The 22,779-nt window shown below is 47.2% G+C and overlaps 1 protein-coding gene across 1 annotated transcript in view; it reads left to right on the top strand.

Moving 5' to 3' along the window:
- sdk2a (sidekick cell adhesion molecule 2a) overlaps positions 1 to 22,779 on the top strand; it is a 79,528-nt gene that overhangs the window by 44,554 nt on the left and 12,195 nt on the right. Inside the window, exons 3-29 of the mRNA XM_041956725.1 lie at positions 1,264 to 1,370; positions 1,651 to 1,798; positions 4,000 to 4,133; positions 7,715 to 7,826; positions 8,269 to 8,459; positions 8,696 to 8,779; positions 8,893 to 9,087; positions 9,582 to 9,698; positions 9,950 to 10,117; positions 10,570 to 10,672; positions 11,438 to 11,614; positions 11,872 to 12,008; positions 12,720 to 12,867; positions 14,036 to 14,176; positions 14,552 to 14,733; positions 17,530 to 17,645; positions 17,877 to 18,072; positions 18,166 to 18,264; positions 18,355 to 18,546; positions 18,720 to 18,841; positions 18,958 to 19,067; positions 19,406 to 19,556; positions 21,066 to 21,303; positions 21,387 to 21,502; positions 21,602 to 21,791; positions 21,901 to 21,999; positions 22,183 to 22,377. Of these exons, the coding sequence (XP_041812659.1) occupies positions 1,264 to 1,370; positions 1,651 to 1,798; positions 4,000 to 4,133; positions 7,715 to 7,826; positions 8,269 to 8,459; positions 8,696 to 8,779; positions 8,893 to 9,087; positions 9,582 to 9,698; positions 9,950 to 10,117; positions 10,570 to 10,672; positions 11,438 to 11,614; positions 11,872 to 12,008; positions 12,720 to 12,867; positions 14,036 to 14,176; positions 14,552 to 14,733; positions 17,530 to 17,645; positions 17,877 to 18,072; positions 18,166 to 18,264; positions 18,355 to 18,546; positions 18,720 to 18,841; positions 18,958 to 19,067; positions 19,406 to 19,556; positions 21,066 to 21,303; positions 21,387 to 21,502; positions 21,602 to 21,791; positions 21,901 to 21,999; positions 22,183 to 22,377 (3,968 nt within the window). The remainder of the gene's footprint in view (positions 1 to 1,263; positions 1,371 to 1,650; positions 1,799 to 3,999; positions 4,134 to 7,714; positions 7,827 to 8,268; positions 8,460 to 8,695; positions 8,780 to 8,892; positions 9,088 to 9,581; positions 9,699 to 9,949; positions 10,118 to 10,569; positions 10,673 to 11,437; positions 11,615 to 11,871; positions 12,009 to 12,719; positions 12,868 to 14,035; positions 14,177 to 14,551; positions 14,734 to 17,529; positions 17,646 to 17,876; positions 18,073 to 18,165; positions 18,265 to 18,354; positions 18,547 to 18,719; positions 18,842 to 18,957; positions 19,068 to 19,405; positions 19,557 to 21,065; positions 21,304 to 21,386; positions 21,503 to 21,601; positions 21,792 to 21,900; positions 22,000 to 22,182; positions 22,378 to 22,779) is intronic.

Genomic DNA, 22,779 nt, shown 5'->3' with positions numbered 1-22,779 from the left:
TCCCTGCTGCAACAAAATCACACAATGCATTTTTTTTTTTTCCAGATTCAGATTGTACAGTGTGGGTGGCTTTGCCATGTCAGCAATAAGATGCTGTTTCACTGACTGTGGAGTTCCTCCTGGGCACGTTCTATTACACACTTCAGCCTCTAACCACGGTGCTGAGTAGTTCGAGTAACTGCACAGAGTGTGGCAAGAGAAAGCCCCGGCCTGTGCTAACAAGGCCGCTCTGTGTGTGTGTGTGTGTGTTTGTGTGTGTGCGCATGCATCAGGATGCCCATTTGTACCTGCACTGTATGCTTGTGCGCTGGTGTGCCTGCATGCACGCTCACAGGTCTCAGTTGCAGTCCACTGTGAAAGTCAGTTTCTATCTCATTCCAGCGGCGTTTTCTGCACTCCATACACAGTCTGTCTAGTCGCCTAGACATGGACAGACACTCTCAGGTGGCATTGTCTGATTGCTATCACTGGCGAACCCCCCCCCCCATACACACACACATCTTCCCCTCTCTCACATCCCCCCCTTCTCCCCCCTCGTCGTCTTCTTCTTTCCCCGTCTTTCCTCAGCATTTGGCTGTGCTCTCACGTGGCTTAGTCTCTGGGTCGGCTTTACAGGCCAGTCCTCTGCTTGTTATTCTTCACCAGCCCTGATCAAAGAGGAGAACTGGAATCCATTTAATCAGACCACCCCCCCCCCCCCCCCCCCCCCCCCCCCCTCTACCCCCTCCACCCCTACCCTGAATTGCAGTGCAGGGGGAACATGGCAGGGGCGGACTCCTCACTCCTAAGTGGCTGAAGCAAACCAATTAAAGGGGACTCAGCTTTAGGGTTATCTATAGCTTGCATTTCACACACACCATATAACACGAATGCACATCGGGGCCGGACGAGCATGTGAGGGGTGCTCATATGATCTGATTCAGATACAGGATACAGTGAGGCTTTGTCCCGCCAGACGGAAACTCTGCTGTCTTTGCTATTCGCTCCACAACAGGCCGTAAAACAACTTCCTCCTCTAGTTTACAGTCTGCTCTCCAGAACTGCATCAGCACCAAATCACACTTCAAGGCCCCTCTGTTGGCTACTCTAAGGGGAATGCCATTTAAGCCGCGTTTCAGGTGCCCAATGAAACATCTTGATTAATTTAGCATCTTGAGTGTGGGGGATAAAAGCGTCAAGATGACAAATGTCGCTGTCTGTCATGCTGATGATGACTAATGGCACTTTGTGTTGTGTGTGTGTGCGTGTGTGTATGGCCGTTAGGTACCTGATCCCCTCGCTGGACCGAGCGCACGCTGGCCACTACCGCTGCATTGTGCGAAATCGAGTGGGCGCCATAATGCAGTGCAGCACTGAAGTGCAGGTTGCCTGTAAGTGTGGCTTTCTTTCTATACATCCCCAGTTCTTACAGATTAAGGGGGAGACACTGTTTTTCTTAAAGGCTTGTCATGCACGGTATGTGGATGAGTCACTCTGAGTAAAGGAGCTTAGGTTTTGAAAGGTATTAAATGTGGTAATAATGACAATTCTTCTTTTTTCATCTTCTTTGTCGCTGGCATGCGTTTCCAACGTGTTGGCAACGTTTTTCATTCTAGTATTAATATTTAATTTTCTTTGTCTCCCCCTCTTACATGCCTTCCTTTCTGCAAGACATGGGTGGTTTTGTGGAGGGCGAGAGGTCTCAGACTGTATCCCAGGGTGAGGGCGCTCTCATCCACGCGCCGCGGATACACAGCTTCCCCAGGCCGCAGATCACCTGGTTCAGAGACGGGCGCAAGATTCCCTCCAGCAGCCGCATGTAAGTCGACGTCCGCCCCGGCTCGGTTTGTTTGGTGGGGGGAGAGCGCGTGACTTGGCGTGGCTCTGCGCTGCTTTTCAGAGCTGTCGGCGAACACTGAGCCGCCGAAGCAGAATATCTCTTACTCCGAGAAGTTCGATACTGCTCGCAGATTTTCTCCAATCCCCCACACACCATGCACAAGTCGAGTGGAGTTGATGAACGAATTTTGGCGCAGGCCCTGTGTTCATCATTGAATCACTTCTCAGTGATAAAGCGGGTTATTATATCGCCCCTATTGACTTTGCAGGCAGAATGATTGAAGGGTAGAGATAGAGCAGGCAGCAGGGGAACCAATTAGACAAAATTGGACAAAAGGCCTCAATTGATGATGTGTTTGACTGACAGCACTCACCCCTGGGTGGATTTATGTGTGTGTGTGTGTGTGTGTGTGTGGGAGTTCTGTGGGTGACTGTACATCTGTATGGGTTATACTGTGTGTGTATGTGTGGTAGCTTTTTGTTGTTTGTTGGCTTCACGTCTGCCCAGAAATGCAATTTCCCTGAAGAGACGCTGTGAAGGTAATCACCTGAGATTAATTTTGCCATCCAGACAGACAAGTAGAGGAAGGCAGTCCACCACTCCTCAGAAACCGCCTCCTCATCTGTTATTCAGCAGCGAGCTCCACCACGTCGCAGCTGACATGAAGACTTCTGAGTTGCATGCTCTCGCCCCAGGAATGGATTGTTGCGTGTATCCTCTGCCTGCCGGGCTGCAAAAACGCACCACAAGCAGACCCTTCCACGAATGTTTCGACCGATTCCAGACCCGGTTGCTACGCCGCTGACTCGCATCAGAAGTCGGGCGGTGAGGCTTTTCTCGGTGACAATGAGAGGCACTGACAGGACACTCTGCATTTACTGCTTGTTTGCTCGCTTTGTGTCAGGCCACATTGATATTCACAGGCGCGTGTGTGTACGTCGGTGTTTGTGTGTTTGTGTAAGTGTCTGTTGACTCGGCGAGAGCAGCGGCTCCTAATTGTCCAGGAGTGTGTCTGCGCACCCACCCCCCCAGATCAGGCAGATGCTGGCAGATACGAAGAGCCTAATCTGGCCGCGTGCTTAGCGTCAGATCTCATTTAATGGGGCCCTCTCAAACGTTTGAGACCATCCTCTGAAACAACATTTAGCCATTCTCAAGGCTGCTGGGATGCAACAATCACAGAAATGAATGTGAAGGAACAGCCAACTGCTAACATGCAGTTTTTTACACTTGACCATACTATATCTTGTATTTTCTGTAGCTTGTCATAATTATTGTGGAAGCCATTAATGTGGGAGAAATCAAGGATCTATTTTGAGCCTGAAAGAACCTCCACAGATCAGCCAGGCTCACGTTTTATACTAAATTCATGACTTTATGTGCTTATCCTTTTAGCATCTGTGTGTTGCATTTATTCGTCTCTGTATAATGGGGCAGGTTGCACAAAGACGTTCTTTGGCTGTAGCTTTCATCTTATAGCTATACTTCAAATATGCAGACAAGTTTATTAGTTGCACAAAGCTGTTGCTGGACCAATTATTCGTCTGGATACATTAAGACTCTCTTCCAGCACAGTATCTCACACAATCAGCCTGACTTATCCGGACTTATCTTATGTGGTGATTAAAACTACAGTGAACTTTGTGCTCGTACCAAATACTGCAGGAACAGCAGGTTTGAAATAACCAGAGAGAGTCTGAGCTATTCCATTAAGACGCTGTGGTACCTTCTAGACGGAAGAGCTCATAAAAATTGGTTTTGTGTGCTTCTTTGCAGATATAATTTATATCTGTGTGTGTGTGTGCGTGTGTGTGTGTGTGTGTGTGTGTGTTAGTGTGTCAATTTACCCTCAGGATTTATTGACTGCGAGAAACAACTGCTCACTGGTTTTAATGATGTGAGTGTATCTGTGTGTTTGTTAATGTGCGCATGTGTGCAGGGTTTGGTGTGTGTTGGGGGGCAAATCTAGAAATGCAACACCAGTGGACTGGGAATGTGTGATTAATTGGGAGCCAAATTGGTGACCCCAATTTCATTTAACTACATTCAACGCTGCCTAAAGCTGTTTGTGTCTTTATTAGGGTGAGGCTGAGGTTAAGTGGGCGTCACGGGAATGAATGTAAGCCAATGCAGCGTCCTTAAATGTACGCTAAACTAATGTGTGAGTGTGGTTCGCACAGTGCCATCACCCTGGAAAACACGCTGGTCATCCTGTCCACCGTGGCGCCTGATGCGGGACGTTACTACGCCCAGGCAGTCAACGACAAGAACGGCGAGAACAAAACCAGTCAGCCCATCACGCTCACAGTGGAGAGTAAGTACGCGCGCATCTGCACACATTTAAGCGAGGCTTCCTCGCAGCAGATTGCATGAGCAGGTTGCTGCAGAGCAAGATCTAGTTTTATCCCTCATATTCACACTCGAGCGCACATATTCAATCAGCACAGCAAGCTACACAACAGGTGGCTTGGCAAGAGGAGCACAGTCAGCGCCCTCTACTGGCTACTGGCGTTCCCCTTCATCAAATCACTCCCTTCTGCCGCTTCTTATTTCCGTCCAGCAGATGTAATCACACCCATTACCTTCGCCTCCTGTTCCGCAGTCCTCCTCTCACCTCTGGCTCGAGCAGTGACTTATACGCTCATAAGGCATGTTTTAGGTGGAGCTCGAGCAGCAGCACCTCTCTGACTGGCCCATAAAGTGGACCTTCAGTTTAATCCCGCCCCACAAAAAAGCAGATTTATGAAAATGACACTGAGGGAGCGGCGAGTGATCACACATAAACACATCCATGCAAGCACACACATCAGATCAGAAGGTCGGCCTCACTTATAAGCGGAGCGTGTTTAAATAGGGTTTGGCGTCGCCTGTGCAAGCATGGCTGCATGTTAGTGTTTAGCTGGGCCTGTCACTTCCCTTTTTACTGTTTCTGACTTTGATCTAAACAAAGTCGGTCTTCCTCTGCTTACCAAGAGCGGCCAATTAGAGGCGTCACCAAATGTACTTTCTAACTGGCTCCGAAGATAATGTTACCGATGCTGTTTACTACATAGTACGCCACCTTTGATAAGAGATGAAACACACACAGGATTTGTATTATTTATCCGATCGTGGCTCAGACTTCTTATGATCTTATGACGATTTTAGCCCGTTCGCATTTGCACATTTTCAGCATCATCGTCCTGCTGGCTCCAGCATCTGCTCATCATATCATTAATACAGTGTTTGTAATTCAATACGCATGACACAGCAATCTGCGGGGACCAGATATCGCGGAGCATCGCCGAATCTGGCCTCGCGGATCACACAACCGCAGTTTTGCATCGGAAAGTCAATAAGCCTTTCAGAGCTGCATTTGTTCGTCTTAGCAAGTCTGTGGAGAAAAGACAGGGGAAAAAAATATGCAGGGGAGGGAGCGCGTTGCTCCAAAGGGAACATACAAATGAGACAGAGCTGAGTCTAATAGTAAAAAGCAAACTGACACTGGCTAATGCTCCAGCTGTGCAGGCATTTTGCTCTCCCTTCCATTCTTCAGAGTGTGAAATTCACAACAGTCGACTCGGGTTCGCGATTGTCTTTGGAGAAACGTAAACAATATGGTGACATTAGTAGCTCGAATTTGCTATGCAGGTCATCGCGTTGTTTACTTTGCCCATTTAATTAGGAGATTACACACTTGAGTTATTCTCAACACTGAGAGTTTATGCACCGCAATACATTAATTAGTGTCTGCCAAGAAGCCAACCATGTCCTCTGGAAAATAAAATGAGTTATTTGACGAGTCAAATGGTTTCCCAGTTTCCACTGGTAAACACAGACAACATTCTATATTGTGGAATTTAATTTCACAAACCAATTTAGTTTGTATATTTACACAAAAATTGTAAAGCATGTCATTAACCTTAGATAGATATTTAAGTTTCTCTATTGGAAGGAGACGCTATCTATCATGCTATCATATTTTCTAACAGCTCGCATCAACAATTACAACCAATAAATCATTCATAGATTATTATACATTATTGGTGTTAATACCACTTCAGTGATTTGGCTTATTCTTCACCTCACACGCCTCGTGGTAGACCGCGAATATTAGTGCTGATAGGATTCTTCTTCTTCGCCCTCCATCCATCACTTCTTCTCCTCCTCTCTACATCAACGTCCTCTCCACTGAATCCGTCAGGCGCTCAGAAACCCGCAGCGATCAAACTTTCAACGTAATCTCGCCCATTAATTAGGCGCCAAAAATTACACAGATCAGTCAAACGCCTGTAATCTCGCATTTTAGCCAATAACTCGTGATCCGAGTGATTCTGGTTTTTCCTCGTCAGTCCTTGGCGAATCATTGCAGTCTGTTTGATTTCATCTTTTTCAGTTTTCTGACTCCTCTGACAACCTGACAGCGAGCTGTTCTGCACAGACTGATTGATCTTCACTATGCTAATTAATAATAATGTCAATAATGCCCTCAAGATAATTGTAATTGCACCACCAAGATGAAATAAGTATCACAAAATGGTATCTATTCACATACAATATCAATCAGTGTTTTTTTTTTTTTTAAATAAAGCACGTCTTTGCCTGTATCAACATGTGTTTTTTGTCTAAAAAAACACCGTGACATTGCGTTTTAGGGTGAGGGTCCACCACTTACCTGTTCAATACACTCTGTGGTGCCATGAGGAATCATCTGCATTAATGTATGCTCTGAGGTTAATTCAAATGCTGTAATTTGAAAACGTTAAATGCATTTAAATATTCCAGCAAAATGTCAGCGGCAGCTAAATGTGGGTTTTGTGCTTGAAGCGGTAAAATCATAGTTAATAGTGACCGCATTATCAGCTCAGAACACTGCTTTTAAATCCATTTAGCGTGTTATTGTCTGCTGTGAACGTTCAGAGTCAAGGCTGTGCTTCGCTTTGATTCGACAATGTAGCTGTCAGCATTATGTGTGTTTGTGACGTAAACGAGAATTTGTGCTGCGCGAGCCCCACAAAAAAATCGAGCTCCGCAGGGAAAATTTCTCTAAAAGTGTTTTTCCAGCAACCCTTTCCGTATTAAGCTCTAAATGTTTGCGAAATTCTCAAATAATGATTTTAAACTCTGCGGCTGAAGAGCTGGAGACTTGAATGAAGCAATCAAACGGGGAGCAGAACCAAACAGCAATAACCCATCGGGAGGGCCGCTCCTACGTTCAGGCAGCATTTGTGGGGGAAGCGTTGCCATTACACTGCTGAGATTCCACAAAAAAAAAAAAAAAGGGCCTTGAAAGGGTGTGATTTACAATGAGGTAACACAGAATAGCAATAATGATAATAAAAACTTGATTAGGCACCCTGTTAACCTGAGGTAGCCGTGAAAAAAAAAAACAAACTGGCACGCATGCATACAGTACACACCGCAAACGCGCAATCGTTCAAACACATACAAGCGCACAGGCCCGTAGCCGTACTCCAGGGAGGTGGGGGGGGGGGGGGGGGGGGGGGGGGGGGGGAAATGAGATCAGATTCAGAGAGAGATCACTGATTGAGGGCAGTGAATCGATGGTTGGCTGGAGGCTCCGTGAAACCCGTGAGTGATGGTGCTGCATTTAATCGCCTTTTGTGTTTGTCTCAATTATGCTACATAATGGCTTCTAACACCTGGGCTAACACCATGCTCAGGAAACTCTGTGTGCACTAGAAGAAGGATCTAAAGCAAAGACAGGGGTGTTAATAGTTGGGTGATAGCATGCCGGCTACCTGCTGGTGATAGTGGCAGGCTGTCAGTCTCTATGTAAGGATCCACTCACGCCCAGTTGGCTGTATCAGGCAGATGCGTGGGTTTAATCTGAGGGCTGCGTATAGTTTATAGATTGTTTTCACGTTTTTCTCTCTGCTTCTGTGTGCGTGATAGATGTGGGAGGACCTGCTGACCCCATCGCCCCGTCGATCATCGTCCCCCCAAAGAACACCAGTGTGACCATGGGGAGGAACGAGGCTATCATGGAGTGCGTTGCCAACGCAAGGTACGTCTTTAACGCGGGGGCGCACGGGCGCCATGGAGAAGCACAAAATGCAAATACAAACAAGCCGACATGCACACACTATCAAAAAAACATCGCTCTTCTCTCACCTTTTCGTCTGATTTTTTTCCTGATTTGAATGAATCTCGAAATCTTTTGTTTGAACGCGACGGAAAAGTATTTTGGACGTCTCTCATTTTGTAACTCGCCCCCGTTCTTCCCTTTGATTCAAGGCTTCGCTCTGTTCTCCTTGCCTTGCGCAATCCCAGCCCTGAATTCTGACTATTATCTCCAATTCAAAGACTTAATCAGAATGACAGATGTATCCCATTGCTCCCTCAATGCTCCGTAACCTTGAAACGGAATATGAATCTGTATTAAAAACCACGCTCCCTATCTCTTGCTCTCTTTTTCCTCCTTTTCATCTTTTTTTTTTCTCCTCCAGACCTCTCGTCAAAATGAGTATTACTTGGAAGAAGGATGGTGCGGTGGTCAATACGGGGATCCGAGATTTCGGCCGCAGATTGGTCATCAGCTTGCCTGCGGTTAGCGATAGCGGCTACTACGAGTGCGAGGCGTCTCTCCGCAGCAGCAGCGTCCCCTCAGTCACTGCCGGGGCCTTCCTGCACGTTCTTGGTAAATAACCCACAGCTTAACCTCGCACACAGCAGCTGAGCCTGCATTATCCAAATATTGCATCAGCTCGCTCGCCCCATGCTGAGAGAACATTTTATTGCCATTTTAGACTTCAGTAATGGAGCTGATGTTGTTATCTAGAAGATAAAAATTAAAAAAAAAGCGCAAATGGCTTGTGAGTTGTTTTTAAAGACTTTAATGGGCCGATGCTTTATGCTTCTTCTTCTTTCAAACAGAGTATCCTCTGTTTGTCAAAGAGCCTCCGAGTCACATCAGTGCAGAGATGGAGAAGGTGGTGGATATCCCCTGTCAGGCACGAGGTTGGTGCTGTTTGTTTTTCTGCGTGCTGCGCGAAAGAGCAAAAGGAATCAAAGGAACATGAGGGTTGCGGTGACAAGAGGGGGGGGGAATTAATCCTCTCCTTCCTCTGCAGGCACGCCGCAGCCAGACATAGTGTGGTATAAGGACGCGGTGCCCATCAGCCCGGTAAAGATCCCCAGGTACAGGGTGTTGGTGGGAGGCAGTCTGCAGATCAACGGCCTCCTGCCAGATGACACGGGGATGTTTCAGTGCTTTGCCCGCAATCTCGCAGGAGAGATCCAGACTAACACCTACCTAGCTGTTACAAGTACGTCCCCTTGAAAAATTTCCAAAGCTATCTGCACGTCTGCTGCTTAATTCTGCTCATCTTCCCCTCTCTGTTCCCTCCCTTTTTTTTTCTTTATTCTCAAATCCGCTCCACTGTTCTCCTTTCTAATCCTCTTTTCTCCCTCTCTCTGTCTTGCCTCCTACACCCATCTATCTATATATCTCTTCGCGCTGACAGATTTGTCACCCTGGATGCTCGGGCAATTATTGGCTATTTTTGAATCAGAGAATGTGCAGGAGGAGCGGGGAGAGAGATGGAGGCTCGCCTTGTCAGATTCTCAGAGCTGTCCCTGAAAATGAGACCTGACAGCCGCCCCTTTTGTCAAGTCTATTAAGCTCTCAGCTGCCGTCTGCTTTATTAGGGAGAAAGCTGTTTATATCGCTCATTATCACCTCTGTCTCACCTGATTTTGTTTGCGTGTGTTTGTGTGTGTGTGTGTGTGTGTGTGTGTGTGTTGACCCCTACCCTCTCAGGTATTGCTCCCAACATCACCGCTGGCCCCTCTGACAGCGCAGTGATTGACAGCATGTCAGTCATTCTGCATTGCGAGACCTCGGGAGCCCCGCGGCCAGCCATCACCTGGCAGAAAGGTGCGTGGGCTAACAGCGTGCGCTTCATTATGCCGCATTTGGATTTGCCAAAGTCGGACGAGAGCTACAGAAAGGATTGAGCGCACGCGTATTCTCCGAACAAGCTTTGCTTCTTTACTTTTGCTTCGCTGTTTTCCCTCCTGTTTGTTGTCCCTGACATTTTTCCAATACCTTAATCTCTCTTTCTCCCTGTTCCCTCTCCCCCCCGCCATCCATCCCACGCCATCAATCACTTCCGCCCTTCCCTGCAGGTGAACGTGTCTTGGCCAGTGGCTCGGTCCAGCTGCCCAGGTTCACCCTGCTGGAGTCGGGCAGCTTGCTAATCAGTCCCTCCCACCTGTCTGATGCTGGTACCTACACCTGCATGGCCAGTAACTCCAGGGGCATCGATGAAGCTTCTGCTGACCTCGTGGTCTGGGGTAAGCATAACAGAAACTGGACACCCTCCACACATCATTCATGCTGCTTGCATCGTCTGGAAAACCCCTGGGCCTTCGTTTTCTACCCTGTCCAGCACATGTAGAAGATACTGCAGAGTCCAAGATAAACCTTTGCATAATATTAAAAAATGAAAAGCACATCCTTCTTTCCTTAATCCATGATTTGTTTACTTGAAGATGCAGTAAGCCTGGTTCCTGGAGGTCATTGTCAAGATATTCTGACTACAGTCTAATGACTCATACGTGTACTTATTTGCACAAATTGACATTCCCACTCCTTGAAAGCCTCGCAAAATACTCCAAGCAGCAGAAACACTCTATGATTCACCCTCCGTCAGACACGCATCGAGTGAAAGGCGAGACCGGCGAGCTCTGTTCAACCCGCTGTTCCAACACAGCCCAGGAATAATAACCTCCGTGTGTGTCCGCAGCACGTACCCGCATCACTAAACCGCCACAAGACCAGAGTGTCATCAAAGGGACCAAGGCTGTCATGACCTGCGGTGTGACCCATGACCCAAGTGTCACCGTCAGGTAATGATCACATGCGATGCATGTTGGAATTTCCTCACATTGCGCAATTGTAATAAATATCAGACATCACAGCCCGCTCTAGAAAACAAGCTTGAGTATCAATGCCGCACTTAATTAGTTTATGAAATCTGCAAGCGATCTTATAGTGTTTATCCACCCTTAGACGACCTCCTATGGGAAGATTTTGAAACTCTCAGAGTCTGATTGAGGAATTAGTCCCTCACTCTTCAGACGGTCTCGAGCATGATAGACTGTGTGTTCACGCATCCGTCTCAGAGGGAGTGAAATGATGTCTGTGGAGCCCAGTGATTAGAGTGCCTGTCACCTGTGGGCCCACGGCATTGATCAGATCGGGGGGTAAACAGATGAATATGTAAACAGAGTAATAACTTCAGACAGCGCCTTTAATTAAACGCAACACAGAGGAGATTAGCTGGAAAGCCCGAACAGTCGCAATTAATCACAGGAGCTCCGAGTGCGTGTGTGTGTATGTGAGTGGGGGGGGGGGCGGTGGTGGCGTCCATATGTGCGGTTAGGAATGTGACAAGGAGAGAAATGCGTGGAGGAGAGGTTATGTACTGTATGCGTGACGGAGAGAGATGGGTTTCAGATTCAAATCGCTTTGCCATCAGCCTCACGAGGCTTTTCATCGGTGTCAGCGCCTTCTGTGTTTCGCTGTATGAACTGACACGGAGAAAACGGATCTCCTGTCACGGCGCAAAGAGTGCGCCAGCGCTGATATACGCGTGTGCGTGTCACCTCCAGGTACGTGTGGGAGAAGAGCGGCTCGGTGATTGACGTGAGCGCGTCGCCCCGCCTGCGGCTGGATCCCGACGGGACCCTGCACATCTCCCAGACGTGGTCGGGCGACATTGGAACATACACCTGCAGGGTGACCTCAGTGGGTGGCAATGACTCCCGTAATGCCCACCTCAGAGTCAGGTCTGCATACTTCCCTCCCCTGTCTTATCTTGCTGTGTGTTTTTTCTCGGATTTACGTCAGACCTGGACGTGATGGATGGCTGTTTTCTCCACTGCTGTGGTTTATCACTGCTCTCCTCTCTAATCCATCAAACCCTCTAATATTTACAATGCGAGGCTCTCGCTTTGGCTGTTTAATTCTGTTATTTGCTGCCTCTCTTGTCTGATTCTATTTCGCTATCTATCACTTTGTCCCGCACGCACAAACGTACACGCAGGCAGCTGCCCCACGCTCCGGAAAACCCAATGGCAGTGCTGAGTGCCACAGAGAAGAGGGCCATCAACCTCACATGGGCCCAGGCCTTTGATGGCAACAGCCCCCTGATCCGCTACATCCTGGAGGTCTCAGAAAACAGTGAGTGGTTCAGTGCACCAATGCACCAGTGTCACCATTAACACTGGGTGCTGCTGAGAAAATTGATGCATTTATTGTTTCTTGTTAGTCATTTTAGCGGCAATATTCTTACTTCATACTCCCTGGAAGCACTCATTTGCTACCCCACCTATTATATTACATTTCCATTGTGTCCCTTAAATTGGCAGTTTCGTCCCCTCTTACCTTCCGCAATCAGTGTAACTCAATTGCCTCACCTGCACGCTTCCTTGCGAATGATCAGGGGAACCGAATTGTGTTGATGCCCGATGCTCTTATCTCGCTTTCGCTTGATAAAATCAAAGAAGTGGAAGCGCTCTTCACCCGCAGAGAGTAAATCGTTCAGCCATTCCTCATCGTGGCTCGGGCTAACTGAGAAGATGACAACTCATTAAGAGGAAAATGAATCCGAGGATGCAGATGGGATCTGGTTTTTGGATAATTGAATTTCAATCTGATATTTAGAGGGAGTGTACACAAAATGAATGACTTGTTTTTTATCAGCTGCGATTTTATTACTGAAATGAAGCAATGGTGTGCAATAATCGTCAGGGATAACACTGGATGTGAGTTGCAGTCTGCAAGTGCTGAAGAGATCTTTCTCGAGAATGTAAATGGTCTCGCAAGGTCATTTACCGTTCATTCACTTTTGCTCACAGCCCTGTCTGTTTGTGCGTCTGTTCTCCGCCCCAGATGCCCCCTGGACGGTGCTGCTGGCCAACATTGAACCAGAGTCCACCGGGGTTACCGTCGGCGGCCTCATCCCAGCACGTTCATACCAGTTCCGCCTGTGTGCCGTCAACGATGTGGGCAGAGGCCAGTTCAGCAAAGAGACTGACCGGTTGGTGCTGCGCTCAGCTTCTCTCCATCTACTGAATGTTAGAAATGTTGTTGTTGTAACTTCATGCATGCGCCGGTCACGAGAACAGCACTACGGGGGGGCTTTCACAGCTCTGGAACAGACCGTCCTTCCCCCTCGTCTTGGCAGTTCAATAGAAAATCATGTGATTATTTCCTGTAAGTCCACTTTTTTTTTTTTTGGTCTTCGCTCCTGTGGGAGGGAGAGAGAGATGAGCCAGCTTCGGGACGGGCCTTTTTCAAGATAAAACTGTGAATGAGCTGAAATTGCGCTTTGTGAAGACTTGATGGGTGCGCTGACCCAGCTTCATCTCTCTCCCTCCTATTAACTGTCTTCGCCGTACTTCATGAGTAAAATACAGAGAGGTTTGAACGAGGCAGAGCTTCCCACTGACTCAAATCTCAAGTAAATTCTCTCGACCGGCGAGTCGTAATTATACAGCACACGCACGCACGCTCGCAAACACACACGTTCTTAGCCCATCACAATTCACCCGAACACGCCACCGTCTGACCTCGCCCGCATCAGCACAGCCCATTTCCCGCTATTACACCTGCAGCAAGGAACTCCCTCACGCTGAAAGCCATCACGCACCTCTCGTTCGCCGAGCTGAACTCCTGTGTGAATGTGCCCAGACAAGAGCGCACCGCGGGAGGGAGGCTGAGCGTCGGCGAGAGTGCAGGGCTTTTCTGAGGCATCTCTCGGGCACACCTCTTTGATCCTAAACACTCTGCCTCATCTCCTCCAGAGCAGTGCTCCGGTGCACTGGGAAGAAATCAAGATGTCATCTTAAATTGACTTAAGGGAAAAGTCTGCCTGGATCGCTCTTTCTTGTTCTTTTATATCTTTCTCTCGTTCGCACCGTCTCTCCATTGTGCTGCTCCATTTTCACCGAGGCCTCTTTGATCCTCGTCGTGCCACGGCCAGATGTCCCTCCGCGGACGGCGTTATAGAGATTACGTCTCGGACAAAGACGCAGCCACACTTATTCCAACTTTCCTTTATGGTGTTCTAAAAAAATACAAAAAGCGGGCTTTATTATGATTTGATGCCTATGATGAAATGAGATAGAAATATGCAGAAACTCCAGATAATTAATGCATGGTTTCACTCTTTGTCGCTTCTTTTCACCTCTCTTCTCATTCTTCAGGCTAACGCTCCCTGAAGAGCCTCCCAGCGCCCCCCCTCAGACAGTCATCGCAAGCGGCCGCACCAATCAGTCCATCATGATCCAGTGGCAGCCACCCCCGGAGAGTCATCAGAATGGTCCACTCCAGGGCTACATCATCAGGTAAGAAGACCATGACAACCTGCCTAATTTCTTCCCGGGGATGGGCGCCTGTCTGGCCCGATGCCATTCAGAAGCGATAATAACTGTTATGTCAGCGCCTTTTCTTCCTCTCCATTTCGCTTCATTCTCACTCACCGCTGCAATAGAATAATTGGTGCCAATTAAATACCTTCCTCTCCATTCGTCTGTTGTCACCTCTCTTTTTATAACCATTTTAGAACGGTTCTGCATGACTTCCCTTCCATTATGACACTCCCCTCCCTCTCTTTTTTTTTCACCTCGAATCTGTGTTCTAATATATTTATATTTATGTGTGTGTCCGTGTGGTCTGTCTCTCCCTCCCCTCCGTCGATCGATCACTCCCTCTGCTGCCAGGTACTGTCTGTCAGGGCTTCCAGTTGATTGTCAGATGAAAAACATCACCAACCCGGACCAGACCAGTCTGCTCCTGGAGGAACTCATCATCTGGACCAACTATGAGATCGAGGTGGCAGCCTATAATGGAGCGGGCAGGGGCACCTATAGCCACAAAGTCACCGAATGGACACTGCAAGGAGGTGAGGCCACCTCACAGGGATTTATATCAAATACTAAATGTTCCCAACAGCAACCCGGGCAGCCGAGCTCAAGTTAAGGATTGTCTGCAAGTGCCACGTTATGAATTTCAACATATTTCCTGCAGCTTAGTCCCCATAAGCACAAGGCTTTCTTTGGCTCTACAGATTCCATTCATTACCTGCAGCCTCATCATGTTAGTCCCCTGGATAATGTGAAGCCTGCAGCTCAAAACTTGTGACAGATCCAGTCATCTGTTTTTAGCGATCAAATTAACAGTTGTACGGCCATGTTTTTTAAATCCTCTGCCAGCCTTGGAAAAGGTGATTCACACACGTTGTTAAGCAAACTACTTCCCCTCGCCTCAATCAGAAGTCAGCATCTGCAGACATCGACTGCAGACAGCAGCAGCGGCAGCGAGGCTTTTAAAAGAATTTAAGATGGCCACGTAAGTGCTGTTTGCCTCTATGCGCTACTTATTTGTTTTTGTCAGCTTTAATGTAGGTAATTTCTCAATAAGTGCTGCAGTATTGTGGAACAAACTGTGTGCAGACATGAGAATATACAGTAGCTTCACGAAAGCCTTTAAAAAAAAATCCATCCGAGCTTTTACTTCTGCTTTTGTTCAGATTGACTTTAATCCTGCTGATTTTCACTGTATTTTCGTCTGATTTGTTTACTGATTTTATCTCCACTGTTGAATTCTGACGCACTGAAGAAAAGAGGCAAAACACGTGCTGTAACTGAGAATTTGCCGCGACTGCGCCGCTTCACAAAAAAGAAAAATATTGATGTTGACCACCTGGACATGTCGGTCGGTGTCTCTGTGCACACGTTTAATTGATTCTGCACAGAAATCACCAGGTGACGACGTGCGTCAGACGTACCTTTCGGTGCTGCCACAGGAAGCTGCCTCGGTTGACTTCTCTTCTCATCGTACATGCTGAGTAGCATAATTAGAACACGCATTGTGAACTTTCCCCGGTGACATATTTCTGTCACGGCCGGCGATTCCAACACCTCATGCTCCTCGTCTCCCTGTCTATTCAAAATCTTCAGAGGATGAAAGTCACACTTGCTACTGTGAAATTATACCAAGTCAAATCTAAGATTGTTTTTGGCACCGAAGCCAAAGAGAGAAGGCGTTGGATTGTGAGTGCGGCTCTCCAGAGCAAACTGAGCTAAAAAGCCAAAGACTTTACAATCTGTCCGTAAACCTCACATTAGCATGCCGACTTGTTGTCCACAAATATAGCCAAAGCAAGCTACGGCTAATGCGTCGGCGTGTTGACAAGGTTAACCCATGTTTTTATTACAACACTGAATAACGCTCTCTTTACTGGCTTTCCTGAAAAGTCAATTCATAGATTACAGTGAGTTCAAATTGCCGCTGCTCGACTTTAACAAACACAAGAAAGAGGATATCGCTGCAGGTTTAGATATGCCGCACTGGCTCCCAGTTTGATTTTAAATTCCTTTAACTTGTATATAAAGCTTTGAAAGGCTTAACGCACTCACATATCTCTGAATCCCTGTCATGTTAAATCCACTCCATGAACAGAGATCCTCTGCACCCGGCTCGCTAAATATTCTCAAGAGCACCCGTAAGAAAATTGGGAGTGTTTCCATTTCCTATTCTGTTCCACTCCCTGATCTCATACAGTTATTAGAGAGGATGCATCAGCAGATATTTAGGTTTCATTAGATTGTACAGGTTGTATATGAGCCTCTTACACTGGTTTCAAGTTTAAGTTAATTTGTTTGTACAGCTTTTGTAATGAGAAAATCTGACATACTTTTCAGAGAAAAAAAAGAGCAAAGAATATACAAAAATCTTGGGTTGCATAGAGTAATTTTTATCCTTACCTGAACCAGGCTATTAGTGTAACACAGCGGGACTGTACACTGCTACTGTATAACAGTATTTTCTCCAGTTGATTTATATCATCAGCACTGAGCAGGTGTGTGTGTGTATAAAAAGATGGCTTCCATTTCAGTCGCTTTGTGGCTGTATGAGCACAAAGCAGTTCAAACGCCTCAGAAATGACGCCTTCTACCTGGCACACATTATCGCTGAAAGCTTTGAAAGTTCACTTTCTGTGATGCCCGATCAATCTATCAATTAATGAGCGCCACCAAATTAGAGTCTGACGCGTTTGCAAGTAATCCAATGGACTGTATTTGTGAAGAAAGACTGTTGTGTTTAATGAGCGAAACTTTGAAACCCGCAAGGTATGGCAAACATCAGCGCTATGCTTCCACGTTGCTTCCCTTGCCAAAAGATAAATAATAATTTCATCATCCAAGTCACTGTCAGTGAATAATGACAGTGAACGAGGCGTTCGCGTTGTTTAATTGGAACAATTTCCGTCACTCACTCCATTAAAGGCACAGGAACAGATCATGATGTGCATTTAAAAGCACTCAAAGAGAACGGAGGACAGCATAGGAACACGAGGACCGATACTGGCCAATCACCTTCATTAACGTGTGACTCCCCGACCGCTTTCCGGTGTTGCATCAGAATCGCATGCTCACTTCAAACAAACTGCTGCAGGGTTCACCTGGAAGCTGCCTGAGGCAACCACTCTCACACCCGGTTTGATTGGCATGTTCTTACCTCCCCAAATGAGCGGGGAAAAAAAAAAATCTTCATCCTTTTTCTCACGCTGTACACGAGGCCTGTCTGAAAGTGCCTGTTGTACATTTTCAAGTTTTTCCCTCCCCTATCTCATCGCTGCTCTCTCTTTTTTTCTCCCCCTCTCTGCCTCTGTTCTTTTCTCCTTCCTCTGGATCAGTGCCCACTGTGCCACCAGGAAATGTACAAGCTGAGGCTGTCAACTCCACCACGGTGCGTTTTACCTGGAGTGCCCCAAGCCCTCAGTTTATCAATGGAATCAACCAGGGATACAAGGTGAGCAGCCCCTTTCTGTCAACTGGTGCACTCTAGTGGTCAGAGGCAGACCAGCACCCTGTCGGCAAAATCTCATTAAGTTGTCACATTGATTGCACTGAGCGCCTAAATTTCTCAGCGGATCATAAATTTAATAAATGTGAGCCGTTTTTATTTGACTTTTTTATTCAACTTCCAAAAATCTTGACACCACCAGCTGTGTGCCTGTTCCTTTTGTGCCATCGTTTCCAGCTGTTGGCATGGGAACCCAGTCGTGCGAACGAGGTCACTGTGGTTACGGTGCGTCCAAACTTCCAGGACAGCGTTCACGTCGGTTACATCTCCGGCCTGAAAAGGTTCACAGAATACTACTCATCGGTACTGTGCTTTACTACGCCTGGAGACGGCCCGCGCAGCCCGCCTCAGCGCTTACGCACCCATGAGGATAGTAAGTGTTCCCAGTCAGGATATTATATGCAGATAATTAGAAGTCATGCTGTTGTTTTGCTCATTTCCTACCTGTTCTTTATTATCTTTATAGCCCCTGGTGCTGTAGGACACCTTAGCTTCACTGACATCTTGGACACCTCGCTAAAAGTCAGCTGGAAGGAGCCACAAGAGAAAAACGGTGTTCTCACAGGTAACTGTGTAATGCTCACATGTCTTCTCCCAATTTATGAGTCACCAAAATGTGTTTTCTGTCCTTAACACTTTCCACAACTTCCTCCAGGCTATCGTATCTCCTGGGAGGAGTTCAACAGGACCAATACTCGGGTGACCCATTATTTGCCAAACTTAACACAGGAGTACAAGGTGACAGGGCTCACTGCCCTCACCACGTACACCATCCAGGTAGCAGCCATGACCTCCAAGGGCCAGGGCCAGCTGTCCGCCTCCACTATCTCCTCCGGTGTACCGCCAGGTCAGATGAGCTATGGGAAATATAAACTGAGAATTTAGATGTACTTGAAGTATCCGCTGAAAGGGTTACAACTATTTTAAAATGAGTCATTCCTCTTACCGTGGCTCGACAGATTCTAGGAGCTGTGGTCATTTGGAACGTTATTTTAATCTTTCCTCCACCCTTTCCCACAGAGTTGCCCGGCCCTCCCACCAATTTAGCCATCTCCAACATCGGCCCTCGCTCCGTCGCTCTGCAGTTCAAACCTGGCTACGACGGCAAGACCTCCATTTCCCGTTGGCTGGTTGAAGCCCAGGTAAGACACTTAATATCTTTTCATGGTGGGAACATACTGAGGGGGTCGTCTTAATTAATAACTGTCTTTAATTAGTTTAGCTGCTGAAATCACCCCCTTATCTGTGTGCATTTCAGATTGGTATAATAGGAGAGAATGAAGAGTGGCTGATGGTTCATCAGCTGTCTAACGAACCTGATGCCAGATCACTGGAGGTCCTGGACCTGAACCCCTATACATTCTACAGGTGAGCACACACAGACATGCACAGCTGCTGTATATGAAATAAAGACAAACCCTTGCACACCTGTCTTATTAAAGGTACATTGTGAAAATGTTGCAAAGTGGAAAATCTGATAAATTCTTATTTTGTCAGGGATTATGCTTTATCTTGATAAACTCAATCAATTTACTGTAATCCAGAATTATTTTCTTTCGCTCTCTACTCATAAATAGATCCTATTCTCTGCTGCTACAATGACCTAGTTTCCTTTTGGGCGTCATTGAAGTTTCATCTAATCTAATCTGAAGTAATCTAATCTAATCCTTTACCGTATCATCATGAGCTGGTTTCCTTTGCCCCAGGTTCCGAATGCGTCAGGTAAACATTGTGGGCACCAGTCCTCCCAGTCAGCCCTCCAGGAAGATCGAGACCCTGCAGGCCCCTCCAGACATCTCCCCCGCCAATGTCACCCTGCGCACAGCCAGCGAGACCAGCCTGTGGCTGCGCTGGGTGGTAAGTTGTCGCGACTCACTGCACACCGCTCCTGACTCAGTGTGTATGAAGTTAGTGGAATTTTATAAGATTATTATCGGATTTAGATATGCATGTGTGGGTTGTTCCTATTCAGGCTTGGACTATTGAAATTTCCTGCGCTGTAGATGCCTTTGCATGCATATAAGCTATTAGAAATTGCTGTCTGTGTTCTTTTTTGTCCTTCTCGTTGCTATGGAGGAAAATCACGTTGGGCCCGAATTAGCAAAATGCCCTTGGGATATAAGTTGGATACAACATTTTCAAGATAAGCTTTGTTAAATCAGATTTAGGCAATTTCATTTTTCCCATCAAAATCCAATTTTTCATATATTAAAAAGTTTGACATTAAATGATGACTTTATCCGTGGCAGTTACCTTCAACTCGGCTGACTCACAAGCACCGCTCTTCATCGCTCATTATGTTTCATTGTGCTCTGTTTTCCGTCCATGAAATGTTGCCTTTCCCTTCTTCTGCAATATTGCCCTGTGTTCTTGGAGCCGTTACACGATGAATACAGGCGATGGCACTGATAATGGTTTTGGAAAGCTGGACATGCTCCGTCCTTGATTACCGCTGCACCCTGCGTCAGCGTTTGGCCAATGTATTCTTTGCTACATCTGTCCATTATCATCACTGTGCCAGAGCCTGAGCAGTGCCAGGCAGCGGGAGACAGAGGCGAGATGCTCCTGCAGCTCCTGCAGGATTATAAAGAGTGCACGTTACCTGGATTTAACCGCAGACGGGTGTCAGCTGTGTGATAGGGCTCTGCAATTTAATGACATAGCTCAATGATTGCGCCCCTTTTCAAGTGCTGCATGTTAAACTGTAGTAAAATTTTGTGGTCCGCTTCATGGCCATGACACGGAAGCCTTAGTCTGAGTCAAGCCCACATTAATTTCAAGAGGACTAGCACCTTCTTAGAAATAAACCCAGTACATCACTTATCGTGCTCAATTATGTGCAAGTGTCAGTGCGCGTTATACTGCATAGAAAACCGATCCCTGCTGGCTGAGTGACTTTTACAGTGATTGCAAACACCCTCAAACACACCTTCGCACAACAGTTTATTTCAGTATGAATGTACTGAAAGTCCCTCAAACCTGTTCTTATCCCTTGCGTAGCAACCATGTTTTTTAATTGCCCTTCAAGAACTCTATTGCCTGCTAAAGTAAAAAATATTTACAGATTTGGATTATATCACTATTGATTGAACAGATCCATTGAATGTGCTATTATTTTAAAACAATGTATTACCACATTTTATTAAAGCCACTCAGTGCAGGGCTAAGTGCTGAGAGGGTTTAGCTTCTCTTCTCATATTGCCTCTCGTCGCTCCTGATAGCCCCTCTTAGCTGTTGTAAAATCACTGTAAAGTACGACCTCTCATGGCTTGCTGCTTCGTTATGCGCTCAGTTATGATGTCATTTATATTGATCTTGCTCGAACTGGGGGAATAAAAAAAACAACAACGGCAAAAATCCTCACAGCCTCTTCCAGAGTGGGAGTACAATGGGAATCCGGATCTTGTCGGCTACCGGGTGCAGTACTCCAAAGCCGGGTCCAAAGGGGGAGTTCTCTCTCATGTCATCATGGACCGGCTGGAGAGGGAGTTCACAATCGAGGACCTGGAGGAGTGGACCGAGTACGAGGTCAGAATTCAGGCCATCAACGGGATTGGCTCCGGTCCCTGGGGTCAGCCAGTCCACGGCAGGACCAGGGAGTCTGGTGAGGATGGAATTATGTGCTTCCACATGCTTAATCATGCAGGCGTGCTCGCAAGTGTGCTAAGCTCCATCCTCTCGCCGCAGTGCCCTCAAGCGGTCCCACCAACGTGTCAGCTTTCGCCACCACCTCCAGCAGCATCCTGGTGCGCTGGGGCGAGGTCCCAGAGACCGATCGCAACGGGCTCATCCTGGGCTACAAGGTCAGCAGTGAGCAGTCAACCCCTCAGATTCCACCAGTCATCTGAGAATGATCTTAATGTCAGAACACATGCACGAAGATCATCATCTGTGCGTTTCAGGTCGTGTTTAAGGAGAAGGATTCGGACACGGCTCCCAACTTCTGGGCAGTGGAGGGCAACACCAGCCACAGCGTCCAGCTGAGCGGTCTGGGCAAGTACGTCCTGTATGAGATCCAGGTCCTGGCCTTCACGCGCATAGGAGACGGACGGAGCAGCTCGCCGCCCATTTTGGAGAGGACCCTGGATGATGGTAAACACACGCATCCCACCAGCCTACTTAATCTCATTGTTGTCTTTGAATTTCATCACTGGATTTAAGCCACATGTAAAACTCTTATTGTTGTCATTTCATGTGATAGTCCCAGGCCCTCCAGTCGGCATCCTCTTCCCAGAAGTCAGAACCACTTCCGTCAGGCTCATCTGGCAACCTCCTGCACAGCCCAATGGCATAATCCTGGGTCAGTTTACATTACACAGACTTTCATCTATGAACTTAGATATCGTCAACAAAGTGTTCTGCTTTTGTCCTTCAAACGTCTCCTCATACTATGGTTTGATTTTGTAGTGCAGCCCGAATCGCTCTCTCTGCTCTCGCTCCTTTTTATGCATGGCTCTGTACTGATAAGCCTTTGCCTTCTCAGCCTATCAGATCACATACCGGAGAAACTCTTCAAACAGCAACGCCGCCACCGTGGACGTGCTGAGCCCCAGCGCGCGACAGTACACGGCGACTGGACTGAAACCAGAACTGGTTTATGTATTTCGCCTCACTGCTCAAACACGGAAGGGGTGGGGGGAGGCTGCTGAGGCTTTGGTTGTCACAACAGAAAAGAGAGGTAAGTGTACAATGCTGCAGGTAAAATGTATTATTTAAAGATATACTATGCAGAAAAAAAACAATATATAGACTCTTACAAAATGAATCCCTCTCAACCATCACTTATGACCCACTGGAGGCGTGTGGCGGTATATTTATCTGCAGAGACCCTGCCCTCTGCCTGCATTTTCTTATTGTCTTGCTGGGCTCTGGATGTTTCTGGGGCGCAACCTTTGGCCCCAAGGTTTGTAGCCCCCCCAGCCAATGACAGCATGCGGGTGAGGCGGGGACTTTTCATGAAAAGGCGGCAAACCAGGCTGACGCCGCGTGCAATCTGTGTCATCTGTGTTTGAAGCTGAGGAAGCGCCACTAAATTCTCCCGTCTGGACCCCAAAACAATCAGCTGCCGTTGCTGTCGGCT

The sequence above is a fragment of the Chelmon rostratus genome, chromosome 17 (assembly GCF_017976325.1).
Source record: "Chelmon rostratus isolate fCheRos1 chromosome 17, fCheRos1.pri, whole genome shotgun sequence".
In the NCBI taxonomy this organism is placed as follows: domain Eukaryota; kingdom Metazoa; phylum Chordata; class Actinopteri; order Chaetodontiformes; family Chaetodontidae; genus Chelmon; species Chelmon rostratus.
This window is presented reverse-complemented; position numbering and strand designations above follow the sequence as displayed.